Genomic DNA, 12251 nt, shown 5'->3' on the forward strand with positions numbered 1-12251 from the left:
CTTTTCCCGGCAAATTTGGCAGCCCCGGTAGCAGAGGAGGGAGGCAAGGAGCCCCGGGCAGCTCGCAGACGTGCTCCTCGGGCCAGCACAAGGGTTTTATTTTAAGGGGGGGTTGTTTCTCCTACGGGAGGGAAAACTGGATCAAGCATTGGCACTCGCTTACCAACGCCGAGCGCGCCGCGGGACTGGAAAAGCCCGGCTCCGTGCAGGAGCATCCTGGCACGGCGTGGAGCATGGCAAAGGGGAAAGCCTCTGCCGCCCAGCCGTGATGCCCGGCACGTGCTATTTAATATTTAATCCCAGCACTATTTAAACTATATACACCCGCGCCCGAATTCGGGAGCCCGAGTCCCTCCTCGGGTCGGGCCCCGTCCTGCCTCGGCCGGTGCCAGTAAAACCCCAGTGGCAATCCCGGGCAGAGGCGACCCCACCACGGTCCTGCCTCCGAGGTGGCGGAGGCTGCCTAGTTGGTTTTTTGAGCTTAAAAAAAAAATTATATCCTAAAAAAGAAGGAAGGTGGCGGTTTGCCGGCGGTGGAAACGCTGGCTGGAGGCACCACGGGCTCGTTGATGGTGTCGGCGCCGAGCCGCTGCCGGTGAGACACCGAAGCATTGGGGTTTAATCCCGGTTTTGCTCTGAAGTGTCGGGGTTTAATCCCAGTTTTGCTCTTCTACGCCTTTCCGGGAGGGCACCAAATCAGCCTCGGCATCAGGACCGGCCTTGCCGTGATCCCCCGGGGAAACTGAGGCACCACGGCCCAGCACCAAGAGGGGCCCATGGGAGACGCTGGCGTGGAAAAAGGGAAAACTGGGAGGATTTTGGCACATCGTGGCTGCGCCCGGCAGCTCCTGGCGCACTTCGGGAGGGGGGCTGCGTCCTTTTGGCTGAAATCCCAGTCAGGCACGAGGCGGGGGCTGCCGTCCCCGCTCCCTCCCCGCGTCACCGACCCGATGCCTCCAGGAAGGAGGGGTTTGCTGGGGGACACAGGACCAAAAGCCACCAGGAGCCGGGCGAGGATCGCTCTGCATAAATTACCGCGGGGTTAAAGCGCTTGAGGTCGGCTTCTCCTCCGGTTGGGGGATCAGGCAGTTCAAGTTTGGGCTGAAAAAGCCAGGAATCTGCAAAGTCCAAGAGAGGCTGGGTTACGGAACCGCGCAAGTGGTGGCTCGTTTGGGTGCGTTAATTAGCGGTGGTGCCTCGGAGGGGGACTGCGGGTGCTCAGGGCCGCCACAGCCGCCCGCACGGCCAGGTACTCACACGCTACAAGACCCGGGAGCTGCTCCACTGTCGCTCCCGTCCACCCTTGGACCTCATCTCCTGGACGGCACCGGTCTGCGGGGAGGGTGCAGAGATGTGTCATCACCACTGGGAGACCCATCACCCAACTGTGCTGTCCCATCGCCCGAGCATAAGACCCGTCACCCAAACATAAGGCCGCTTCACCCCACCCTGAGACCCGTCACCCATGGGACCCACCACCCAACCATGAGATTCTACCACCCCAACAGCGACACCAACCACCCAACTGTGAGACCCAGCACCCCAACACTGACACCCACCACCCAGCCATGACACCCAGCACCCCAACACTGACACCCACCACCTAACCGTGAGACCCAGCACCCCAAAAGCAACACCCACCACCCAACTGTGAGACCCAGCACCCCAACACTGACACCCACCACCCAGCCGTGAGACCCAGCACCCCAAAAGCAACACCCACCACCCAACCGTGAGACCCACCACCCCAACAGTGACACCCACCACCCAACCGTGAGACCCACCACCCCAACACTGACACCCACCACCCAACCATGAGACCCAGCACCCCAACCGTGCGCATGGGTAGGGTACCATGGGCAGGCCTTCGCCCGCGGCCATGTCGCCAGAGCCAATGTGCGTCAGGTGGACGAAGTTCATGGGCTCCCCTATCATGGAACGGTCGATCCGTCTCCTCCTCTTCTTCTGCAAGGGGACGAAGGCCGTCAGCCCCCGCTGGCCCCACGGCCCCAGGACCCCAAACCCTCCCTGAACCAGCCAGGCTGAAGCTACTCACGGGCTGTGGCTTCTCTACGACGCAGCAGCCCAGCTTGTGCCAGAAGTCGCTCATATTCGCGGTGGCGTCCAGCTTCCCTCCCTGCCGGGCTGGCTGCCGGGGGGGCCGCGCCGGTGCAGAGACCCCCGCGCAGGGTCACTCCATGGGGATGGGTGGGGGGACTTGGTCGAGGTGGCCGAGCTGGTGGGGATGTACCTGGGGGGGGGGAGGCAGAGCCGGGGAAGGGGTGCGTCACGGCCGGGAAGGGTTTGTCCCCGGGTACAGGGACATATCAGATGATGGGGGGAAGGGGACAGATGGGTTGGGGGTGTTGGGGTGCAGGATCAGCCCTACTCCCTGTCCCGGGGCTGCCCCCCCACTGCCACCTGGGTGAGGCATCAGGTTGGGGAAACTGAGGCACGGCATGGAGAGGAGCAGCTGGCTGCGGGTTTGAAGGCAGGGGAGAGATGCCTGGAGTCCTGACTCCCCACATCAACCCTAAATCCACTTCCCATTGACCAAACGGAGCCTGAGACCCCCAGGGGACCCCGGGCATCGCACAGAGACCCCCGAGGGACCCTGGGCATCGCACAGAGACCACCAGGGACACCTGGGCATCACACAGAGATTCCCAGGGGACCCCCAAGCGTCACACAGCCACCCGGAAGAGTTGTCCCCACGGCCAGGACAGGATCCGGCCCCGGCCCCCACCCCGGTGCAGGACGCAGCTGAGGGATGCCGCAGCAGGATGGGGGGGGACGGCGGCGGCCACGGCAAATCCCAGCTCCCTGAGCCAGGCAGCTATAAATATCCCGGCCTTTCCGAAAAGGGGCCGGAGGTTGAGCTCTTCCGCTCCGGCTCGAAAAGCAGACAGGGGAAAAATAAACAGGGGCTCTGCCCGGCCGGCGGGACTCTACCCCAAACCCCCACGGCCCCGGCTGGGGTAGCCAAGGGGGGTGTGAAAGGGGCATTCACCCCCAAAATGGGTGCTCCCCCCCCGCCCCAAGGAGAGACAACTCTTTCACTGCAAAAGCACCCGGCGGCACGCACAAAACTCACCCACCCACGAAGGGCCGCAGCCTGAGCACAACCCTGTATCAGCCGCCAGAGAGTCCCCACGCTGGCGTGGGGGGCAGCTAGCGGCTGCGCCGAGGCAAGGCCAAGTTTTGCCGGAGCTCGGCCGCGGCGGCAGATGGGTGCCGGACCCCACTGCGCCAACAAACAGGAAAAGTCCCTTCCTCTGCCCCTGCGCCGGCGACACCGGATGGGTCCAAAGGCCGCGGCAGCCGGCGGGGCTTCCTGCCCGCAGCGGGGAGGAGCAGGGCCTGCGGCTGCTGGGTGCCGGGGCTGGCAGCTCCCCAAAATGGGGTGCTACCCCCTGCCCTCGGGTGCCTAGGGATGCTCCAACCCCGCGGGATTGCATCGCCTCGGCACTGTCCCCATTCGCAGCCCTGCCGGAGCCAGCGGGCAGGATCCGGCCCCAGGGTGACCCGGCGGCCGGGCAGCACCCGCAGCCCATCCCCTTGGCGTCAGGGCACCGAGGGGGAGCGGGTGCCCGGCCGTGCCTGCTCCCCCGCCACTGCCAGCCTGGCCCTGGGTCCCAGCAGGGAGACTTGAGGCGTGACCGAGGGAGCCCCCCCAGAGCCCCCCATGCCCTTCACCCTGGCGTCTGGGCCCCGGCCCCCAGCCCCCCCGCGAGAGCGGCCGCTGACAACGGGCAGGTTGTGACACGTCCGGGGTGGCGTAAACCGGGGCCGTGCCCACGCCAGACCCACGCACTGGCAGCCCCCGGGCAGACTCGGCCTCTCCCCCGGGCTGCGGACGGACAGACGGATGGACGGAGCAGGGCGGGGGGGGGGGGGGCTGCCTTTTCTTTCTAGCCCCATTTCCTTAGGAAATGAGGCTGCCAGAGCCGGCCCCCGCCATAACGCCCCGGCTGGCTGCCGGATCTGGCAGCACGGCGGAAAGGCCATGGGGGGGGTACCCCCCAAATTCGGCACTGCAAGCGGTCCCCAAGGCGCTGGAAGAGGCTCTGCAGGGAGCCCCAGGAGCGGGCTCAGCCTCGTACGAGCCACCAGCGAATCCCCGTGTGACCCCCCCCCCCCCGTCCCCCCCGTCCCCCCCCGAGGTGCTCAAGCCACCGCGAGCCCCTCGCTCGGACCCCTCCTTCCTCCCCCAAAACCACCCCCCAGCACCCACCGGGCCTCACGTCCTCGCACCCAGTGAAGGGCGACGGCCGGGGCCGGATCCAGCCGCTCTCCCGGCTCCGGGCGGTTGTCGGTGGCGGGTCCCGCAGGCCGCAGCTGCCCCAGTTCCACCCCCCGTGGGGGTCTCACGTGCCCCCCTCACCGCTTGCCCACCCCTGCGATGAGTTGTGTCCGGTCTCAGCCTGCCTGGGCGGAGGGGCCCGGCCCCACGGTGGCCCCGGGGAGGGCAGCGTACGGCCCGGCCCGCGCCGGCCCACACAAAATGACTTCCCTGTTGGGAAACCACCGCTCAGCAGCTCTGCGTCACCGGCGGGGGACCGGGGAGAGGAGCGAGGGCGTCTGGGGGGGCCGCTCCAGGCCCTCTAGCACTGGGATCACCAGCCCCAGGGGTGCCTGCTGGGGTGCCCCCAAGCTCAGAAGGGAGGGTGGTCTTGGAGGATGGGGCCGTGCTGGGTGAGAGCCCAGGGACCCCCGGGATGGGGCAGCAAAGTGGGGGGAGAACCCCCTTTGCGTGGAACGGTCACGGTTGCCACCCCGGGGGCACCGGGTGCCAGCAAGGGTGGGGGACCCGTGGGGCTCAGTAGGGCTGGGGGGTCCCAGAAGGGCTGGCGGTCGCGGGGGTCACTCTGAGGCTGGGGGTCCCTGCAGGGCTGGAAGGTCCCAGAAGGGCTGGGGCCCTGGTAGGGCTGGGGGGTCCTGGTGGGGCTGGGGACCCCAGGGGTCCCGGCAGGGCTGGGGGGTCCCGGTAGGGCTGGGGGGTCCTGGTGGGGCTGGGGGGTCCGGACAGGGTTGGGGGTCCCGGCAGGACACCCCGGTTCGACCAGGGAGCTGCAAGGGGGGGTCCTCCCGCCGCGCCGCGCCCCGTCCCATCCCGTCCCGTCCCGGTGCCGCCCCCGGTGGCCCCCCCGCCTTCCCAGGGCGCTTCCAGGGGCCCTTCTGCGGGGTCGCACCCCTCGGGGCTGCCGGTCCCGGTCCCGGTGGCGGCCCCGTTACCTGCCCCGGTGCCGGCCGCGGGGTCCCGGTGCGGTCCCGGTGCCGGTGCCCAGCTCGCAGCGGCCAGGCGTGGCCCGGCGGGTGCGGGACGCGGCGCTCCCCCGCCGCCCGGCTCGGCTCGGCCCGGCCCGGCCCGGAGCACAGCTCCCACTCTGGGCACCGCCGGCATTGCAGGGGCCGCGGCCGGGCGGGGGGGCCGGGCTGGGGGGGGCCGGCAAGGTCGGGGGTCCCTGGGGATCCTGCAGGGAGTGGGGGTCCTGGGGTCCCGGCAGGGCTGGGGGTCCCCGGGGCCCCAGAAGGGCTGGGGGGTCCCGGTAGGGCTGAGGGGTCCCGGTAGGGCCGGGGGTCCCGGTAGGGCTGGAGGTCCTGGGGTCCCGGTAAGGCTGGGGGTCCGGGCAGGGCTGGGGGTCCCCAGGGTCCCAGAAGGGCTGCGGGGTCCCGGTGGGGCTGAGGGGTCCCGGTAGGGCCGGGGGTCCTGGGGGTCCCAGCAGGGCTGGGGTTCCTGGTAGGGCTGGAGGTCCTGGGGGTCCCAGAAGGGCTGGGGGATCCCGGTAGGGCTGAGGGGTCCCGGTAGGGCTGGGGGGTCCCAGAAGGGCTGGGGGTCCCGGTAGGGCGGGAGGTCCTGAGAGTCCCAGTAGGGCTGGGGGTCCCCAGGATCCCAGAAGGGCTGGGGGGTCCTGGCAGGGCTGGTGGTCCTGGGGGTCCCAGTAGGGCTGGGGCTCCCAGCAGGGCTGGAGAGTCCTGGTGGGGCTGGGGGGTCTGGGCAGAGTTGGGGGTCCCTGTAGGGCTGGTGGTCCTGGGGGTCCCGGTAGGGCTGGGGAGTCCCAGAAGGACGGGGGTCCTGAGGCTAAGCAATGCTGGGGATCCTGATAGGGGCGGGGGTAACAGGGCTGGGGCTCTAGGGACTCAGCAAGGCGTGGGGGCTTGGCAGGGGCCTGGCAGGGCTGGGGTTTCTGGGGGTCCCAGGATGGCCGGGGGTCCCTGGCAGGGCTGGGGGGCGTTGACAAGGCTGGGCGTCCTGGTAGGGCTGGGGGTCCCAGCTGGGGGGTCCAGGGGCTCAGCAATGTGGGAGGGCCCCACATGGCCGGGGTTTCTGGGAGCCCTGGGGGGGTCCCGGGGGTCCTGGTAGGACTGGGGGTGCCCAGCAAGACTGGGGGTCCCCCCAGGGCGCAGTTACGCTCCCGTTTGCTCCCGGGCCTTCTTCCCACTTTTTCCACGGATGTGCCAGAGCCCTCAGGGGACTGAGGCACCGAAAGGGCGGAAACCCCCGGACCACCCCACGGCCGGCGTCGAGCAGCAGCGTTGCACCACTTCCAGGTCGGGGCCCTTCCGCTTGCACAACACCCGCCACCGCCATGGTCCTGCCACCGCCACGGTCCTGCCACTGCCATGGTCCTGCCACCGCCACTGCCACCCGCCACGGTCCTGCCACTGCCATGGTCCTGCCACCGCCACTGCCACCCGCCACCGTCCTGCCACTGCCATGGTCCTGCCACCGCCACTGCCACCGCCACGGTCCTGCCACTGCCATGGTCCTGCCACCGCCACTGCCACCGCCACGGTCCTGCCACTGCCATGGTCCTGCCACCGCCACTGCCACCCGCCACCGTCCTGCCACTGCCATGGTCCTGCCACCGCCACTGCCACCTGTCATGGTCCTGCCACTGCCACAGCTGCCGGCAAAATCCCACAGCTCCAGCCACCAGCCAAGCTGAACTGGGACCTCCGGGGCGTCCCCTCCTGTGGGTCCCCAGCCCGCCCGGAGGGATGCACACAGGGGACACCCCTGGGTGAGCCCCAGAGTGTCCCTTCCTGCATCAGCCCCCAAATCCCAGCCATCCCCATTGCTCCCACTCCAGAAATCCCGAACAAGGCGGCACTGTCCCCGCGCCTGTCCTGAGCCGTCGGGGCGGCCCCGGCTGATAATACCCCGAGTGTCTGAGACCTTGTTTCAGCTGAAGAGCCCTTTTTTTTTTTCGCTTGTGCTGCCAGAGGACATTGTCCCCCGCTACAGCCCCCCTGACGATGTGTCTGCTGGGTCTGGGCAGCCCTCCCGAAACCGCCGGGTCCAAAGCCACTGCAGCGAAGAGACTTGGGTCCCTGCGGCACAGAGGGACCCCGCATCGCCATGTCCCCCATCTTCCCCCGCAGGGTTTGGCCCCAGGTCCCTTCTCGGGGAGGGATGTCACAGGTTTGGGTAGTCAGGCCTGAGCCACCCCTTTCAGTAGGTGACACCCCGAAGCGAAGGGCTTGGGCAAGCAGATGGGTCACATCCAGCTCCCTGCGGAGTCGCCCAGCCAGGCTGCACGCCGTGACCTCGGGGATCCCCGAAGACACGGCGGCGAGACCCCCCGGAGGGATCGGCATCCTCCGCTGGGCCCCTGCTTGGCATTTTCCCTGCGCCGGGCGCTGGCGGGGCCCAGCCGAGACTGGGTCTATTTAGGAGCAGAGGACATGGGATCCTCTTGGCTCATGACAGTGGCAGGGAGAGGAGGAGGAGGAGGAGGAGGAGGCAGAAATAGCCCTGCTGAAAGCCGAGTGCTGGCGAAAGGACTTGGCACCGGCAGAAATGAGCCGCGCACAGGGAACGGGGAGGAAAAGGGAGGAAAAAAACCCTAAAGCCCCAAAGGAATGTTGATCCCGGGCAAAGCCCAGGGGAGAGGAGGGTGAGGGCTGCTCTCAGCCTCCTGGGTGTGCCGATCTGGCCTGTCCCCCCCCAAAAAGGATGTTTCGGGGCTCAGCGGTGGCCTGGGCAGGGAGATTCGCAGGTCGGAGGGGTTGCATTGGGGTTTTCTCTGCTGTCCCGCTTCCCGGGGTCGCCGTCCCTCCGACACCGCAGCAGCGCAGGGGCCGTGGTCATGGCCCGGTGCCCATGGGTGCCGTGGCGGGGAGCGGGGGGCAGCAGGGCTGCGTGAGGTGCCCCCCACCCCGGCTTTGAAGCAGCCCTTCTCCCAGCCCTGGCAGGGATGCCGGCTTTGGGTGTCTCCCTCCTATTTCTAGCTCCACGTCTGGCTTCAGACACAAAGCTGAGATATTTTTGCCGTGCAGCATCAGGACCAAACACCTCCAGACTCAGCAACGCCACGAAAAAAACCCTTATCTGGGTTTTTTTGCACCAAACCTTGACCCGCAAGGTGCCTTCCTACAGCTCAAGGTTCGGGGGTACCGTGGCACCCCATTTCTTCGCACGCAGGTAAAAAGAAACCTTTGCCAGCTCCTTGGAGGCTGAAAACGGTCCGTTATCCCCCCAAATCCTGGGCTGAAGGCTGCAGGAGTGAATTGGGAATCGCTGCGGGAAATCTCCCATCCTCTATAGGTTTAATATATCCCCATCTTGAGGGTCCAGCGCGCAGGATCCCCTCCTGCGCGTCCGCGTCGGCCGTCCTCCCCCTCCCTGGCGCGGGTGGGAGCCGCTGACTCATCTGCCCATCGTCTCCCCCCCCACGACGAAGGGGAATTCATCGAGCGGCTTCGAGGGGCTGCATTGCAGACCCAGACGCGCCAGCAGACAAAAGCGACGCTGCAACGCCCGCGGCTTCCCAGCACAAAGAGCCCGGCCGGCATCGAGCCCATCCATCCTCGACAGGTAAGGGATGGCAGGATGCGGGCAAAGGGGGATGAAAAGCAAGAGGATGCTTTTTTTGGGAAGAGATTTGGGTGGAGGGGGGCGTTGGCACCCCAGGATTTTTTTTGGGGGGAAGTAAGCAACAGCCCGCAGGGATTAAGCAGATAAAGGTGTTTTTGCCCCCACAGGATGAGCAGACCACGCTGATCCCAGGGGAGATGCTCTTCCTTGGGGGTGACACGCAATGCAGGAGGGGTTTTTTTTTCCCTGCATCAATTGCCTTTTCCGGAGATTTGAATTTTTTGTTTCTTGTCGCTAAATTCCCTTTTCCCCCCCTTTGAAGCTTTAAAAGCCATTGTCCGCAACATCCGTCACCGTTAAATAATTCCCTGCTGTTGTGCAGAAGGATACCCAGGGATATATCCCTGGGGAGGAGGCTATTTCCGTGGCTCAGTTTCCCCGGGGGGTGACACAGGAGCCTTTCATAGCCTCTGAGTTACATCGGGAATCTTAAATTTAGCAGCTGGTCACCCCTCACCGCACGGACGGGGAGCGAGGGAGGGCGTGATTCAAGGTATGTCTGAATCATCCTTTAGGATTCTGATTCCCAGGGCTTAAAATGGGGGAATCAGCAGGAAAAGGAGGATATTTTGGGTCGGGCAGTTGACTTTTTTTCCCTCACCTCTGTTGCCAAATGCGGGGAGGTGAGTGACATAATTCTGCCAGGGAAAAGCAAGTCAGCGCAAGTCAGACTCAGCTCAGGCCATGCTGTGTCAGAGGAAAAGCTGAACCACGTCCCCTCCCGCTCTTTCCCAATTCTCCGTGGATCCGGGTGGGGTTGCGGGAGGGGCTCTGCGGCACGGCACAGCGGGATGGCACAGCACGGCGGCACGGCACGGGCACACAGCCGGCACCGGTGGGGTGGGTGGGGTGCGACAGCAACGCTGAGCGATGCTTCTTCCAGCCCTTTCTAGAGGGTTCGGCCGCGGTCCCCCGGGGTGATGCGATGCCACGAGGGCCGGGGAGGGAGGGGACGGCGTGGGCTCTGCGGGCAGCGAGGGGGCAGATGCGCAGGGACCCCCCCCTCGCTGCCTGCTCCGCAGGGGGCTCGGCACAGGGAAAGGGTGAGACCCTCTTGCATGGTTTGGTGGAAAAAGGGTTCATTTGGATCCCCTGCCGGCAGAGCGGGATGTGGGGGACAGCCCGTCTTTGGTCCCCGCTGATGCCAGCCCACAGGCATCGAGGTGCCCAGGATGGATGTCGGGAGATGCGACTGGGAAGGGGCTAGCCCCCACCCTGGCCATCCTTCCCATGCTCCCCTTTGTGCAGATGGGGAAACTGAGGCACGGGGTGACAAGTCCCATTGCACACCCCTCCAAATTACAGCTCAGAGAAGGGCCGTGATCAAGGCCATGGATAGGACCAGTGGCAGGGCTCAGGTCTGCATGTAGGCCCAGCCTAGAGTCAAACCTCCAGGACACCCCACTCTCCTGCCCCATTGATTTTTTTTTGGGGGGGGGAATTGGTCAATATGGCAACACCTGAGAGTTTCAGCCGCTTTGGGGCGGCTGTCCTGTGCCTTTGGTAGAGCTTTTCTCCTCCTCTCCCCTCGCCCCCTTCACCTTCACAGCCTGAAAATGCTGGACACCATCAGCAGCCAGTACGATTCCTTCATCTACTGGAGGATGCCGATTCCCCGGCTGGACGTGGCGGAGCTGGAGGGGCTGGGGCTCAGCGACGTGGCCCTCTACAAACCCAAAGGAGGGCTGGGCAAGCTCGCCGGCGAGCGGGATCAGATCAGCCACGACATCTCCGAAGAAGAGGACAGTCTGCTGCAGTTCAACAGCTTTAATTTCTGGAGAGCTCCTATCGCCAGCATTAGCGCGTTAGATTTCGATCTAATTTGAAGCCTTCCTTTCTGCCTCTCCTTACGCCCCCGCCCCCTCCCTCTCAGCTAGGCATGCGAGGATTTGGTTTTGTTGCTGGTTTGGAGGTTGTTTTTTTTTGTTTCCGGGCAGTTTTTGACATCGTAACTCAGCCCTGATGGTGATGGGGTCCCCGCAAACCTTCAGCCTCTCTCCACCTTCTTCTTCTCTTCCCTTCTTGCAGCAGTGCAGGAAGCACCACGACGGTGCAAGTAGGGGATAACAGCACAGGGGGCAAATACGAGGGGAGGGGGCAGAAACAGCCACCCCATTGCCCCACATCCACGTGCCAGCGGGTGCGGGAGATGCTGGGGGAGTTTCTGCCACCACCCAGCACCCTGCAGCTGTGTGACCGTGGGCGTCCCTGTGCTCTGGGACGAGCGTTTGAGCTCATTTCTTGTGTGCTTTTTTCAGAAAGTCATTTGTGCAAAGGGAGCGGTACAGGACTGATGGGAATCGTCTTCGTTTTGCAGAAAGCATCGTCCCCGCTCCTCTCGCAGGGATGCAGAGATCCTCTGCGCTCCCCTGGCCCGGTTTCTCCAAAAGCCGCTTCGCTCCTTAACCTTCCCTTCGGGATAATCAAGGTGGAAGAGGCAGGGATGTGCCCGGGACACGAGCACAAGCCTCTTTCTTGAAAGAAATAATCTCTTTGCACCTTGTGGCTTGAGCCCAAGCAGGAGAAATGATGGCCAGGAGGGTAAATACACATGGAAACGCTCCGACCTTGCTCGGTGGGGTCAAGGCTGGATGTTCACTGCCCAAAATTTGATTTTTCTCCGTTTTTTGTCCCCCGTGTCCTTTATCCCAGGTGGGATTCCTGACTGGGACAGAGGCCGGGTACATTGTGGGGTCCGGGCAGGTAACGGGGGCTGAGCTGAAAGACAAGATAGATAATTTAGTTTGATCTTACCCTGAAATTAAAACGTTTCTGGTTCCCCACCCAATTAATCAACCCCTTTAAAAATAACAACAAAAATTTGATGCGTTCACTCAAGTGGAAGCCTTGCATTTTCCTCGGGGAGGTTTTCCCCTGTGCTCTCCGCAGGCTGAGGTTTATTTCTGAGCATCATCTCAAAATGGGGGGAAAAAACAATGCCAACCCTGAATAATTTTTGGCTTTTAAAGTTTTTTTTTCAAGCTTGTTTTCTGGGAGAGTGAACACAACTGGTTTGCCTTCTTGAATGTGCTTTTTTTGGGTTTAATTGGGGTGAAGTTGTGATGTGGAGCATCCTGAAACTGTCCTAAGAGTTGGGGGGATACGTGTCCGGGGGGTGGCTGAGGCAGCACTTAAAAGACACCCAAAAATAGGCAAATATTGGAAAAATCTGCGCTCTATTATGAAAAGGGAGCACAGCTCTTCTGTAACCTCCAGAAATGACCCAGCCTGCTGACTTTGAACCACCCATGTTAAACCAGAGGTGAAAAATGTAAACTCTCCTATGCAGAGCTGTTTGATTTCTGTGTTCCCAGCTGGGAAAACCCACAGGAGAAGTATTTATTATGAAACTTTAAATAAAATTATTTAA

The 12251-nt window shown here is 64.0% G+C and overlaps 2 protein-coding genes across 6 annotated transcripts; one reads left to right on the plus strand and one right to left on the minus strand.

Moving 5' to 3' along the window:
- Nucleotides 1–76: 76 nt before the first annotated feature.
- Nucleotides 77–5392, minus strand: CDC42SE1 (CDC42 small effector 1). Of its 3 annotated transcripts, none has more exons than XM_072846993.1 (6): nt 5236–5373; nt 4255–4513; nt 2057–2251; nt 1855–1965; nt 1258–1332; nt 77–1118 (listed from the first exon to the last, which is right to left on the minus strand). In XM_072846993.1, exons 3-5 carry the CDS (start codon nt 2108–2110, stop codon nt 1261–1263), a joined length of 237 nt encoding a protein of 78 aa, XP_072703094.1. In that variant the 5' UTR covers nt 2111–2251; nt 4255–4513; nt 5236–5373; the 3' UTR covers nt 77–1118; nt 1258–1260. The 3 variants fall into 3 exon arrangements, with proteins under 3 accessions (XP_072703094.1, XP_072703093.1, XP_072703092.1); XM_072846992.1 differs by having other exon boundaries at nt 4235–4513; XM_072846991.1 differs by lacking the exon at nt 4255–4513 and having other exon boundaries at nt 5236–5392.
- A 923-nt stretch (nt 5393–6315) lies between these two features.
- MLLT11 (MLLT11 transcription factor 7 cofactor) lies at nt 6316–11287 on the plus strand. Of its 3 annotated transcripts, none has more exons than XM_072846989.1 (4): nt 8175–8428; nt 8688–8821; nt 10431–10685; nt 11140–11287. In XM_072846989.1, exons 3-4 carry the CDS (start codon nt 10438–10440, stop codon nt 11285–11287), a joined length of 396 nt encoding a protein of 131 aa, XP_072703090.1. In that variant the 5' UTR covers nt 8175–8428; nt 8688–8821; nt 10431–10437. The 3 variants fall into 3 exon arrangements, with proteins under 3 accessions (XP_072703089.1, XP_072703090.1, XP_072703091.1); XM_072846990.1 differs by lacking the exon at nt 8175–8428 and adding an exon at nt 9321–9374 and having other exon boundaries at nt 8587–8821; XM_072846988.1 differs by lacking the exon at nt 11140–11287 and having other exon boundaries at nt 6316–8821; nt 10431–10789.
- Nucleotides 11288–12251: the final 964 nt, after the last annotated feature.

This window comes from Ciconia boyciana, chromosome 26 (assembly GCF_034638445.1).
Source record: "Ciconia boyciana chromosome 26, ASM3463844v1, whole genome shotgun sequence".
Taxonomy (NCBI): Eukaryota; Metazoa; Chordata; class Aves; order Ciconiiformes; family Ciconiidae; genus Ciconia; species Ciconia boyciana.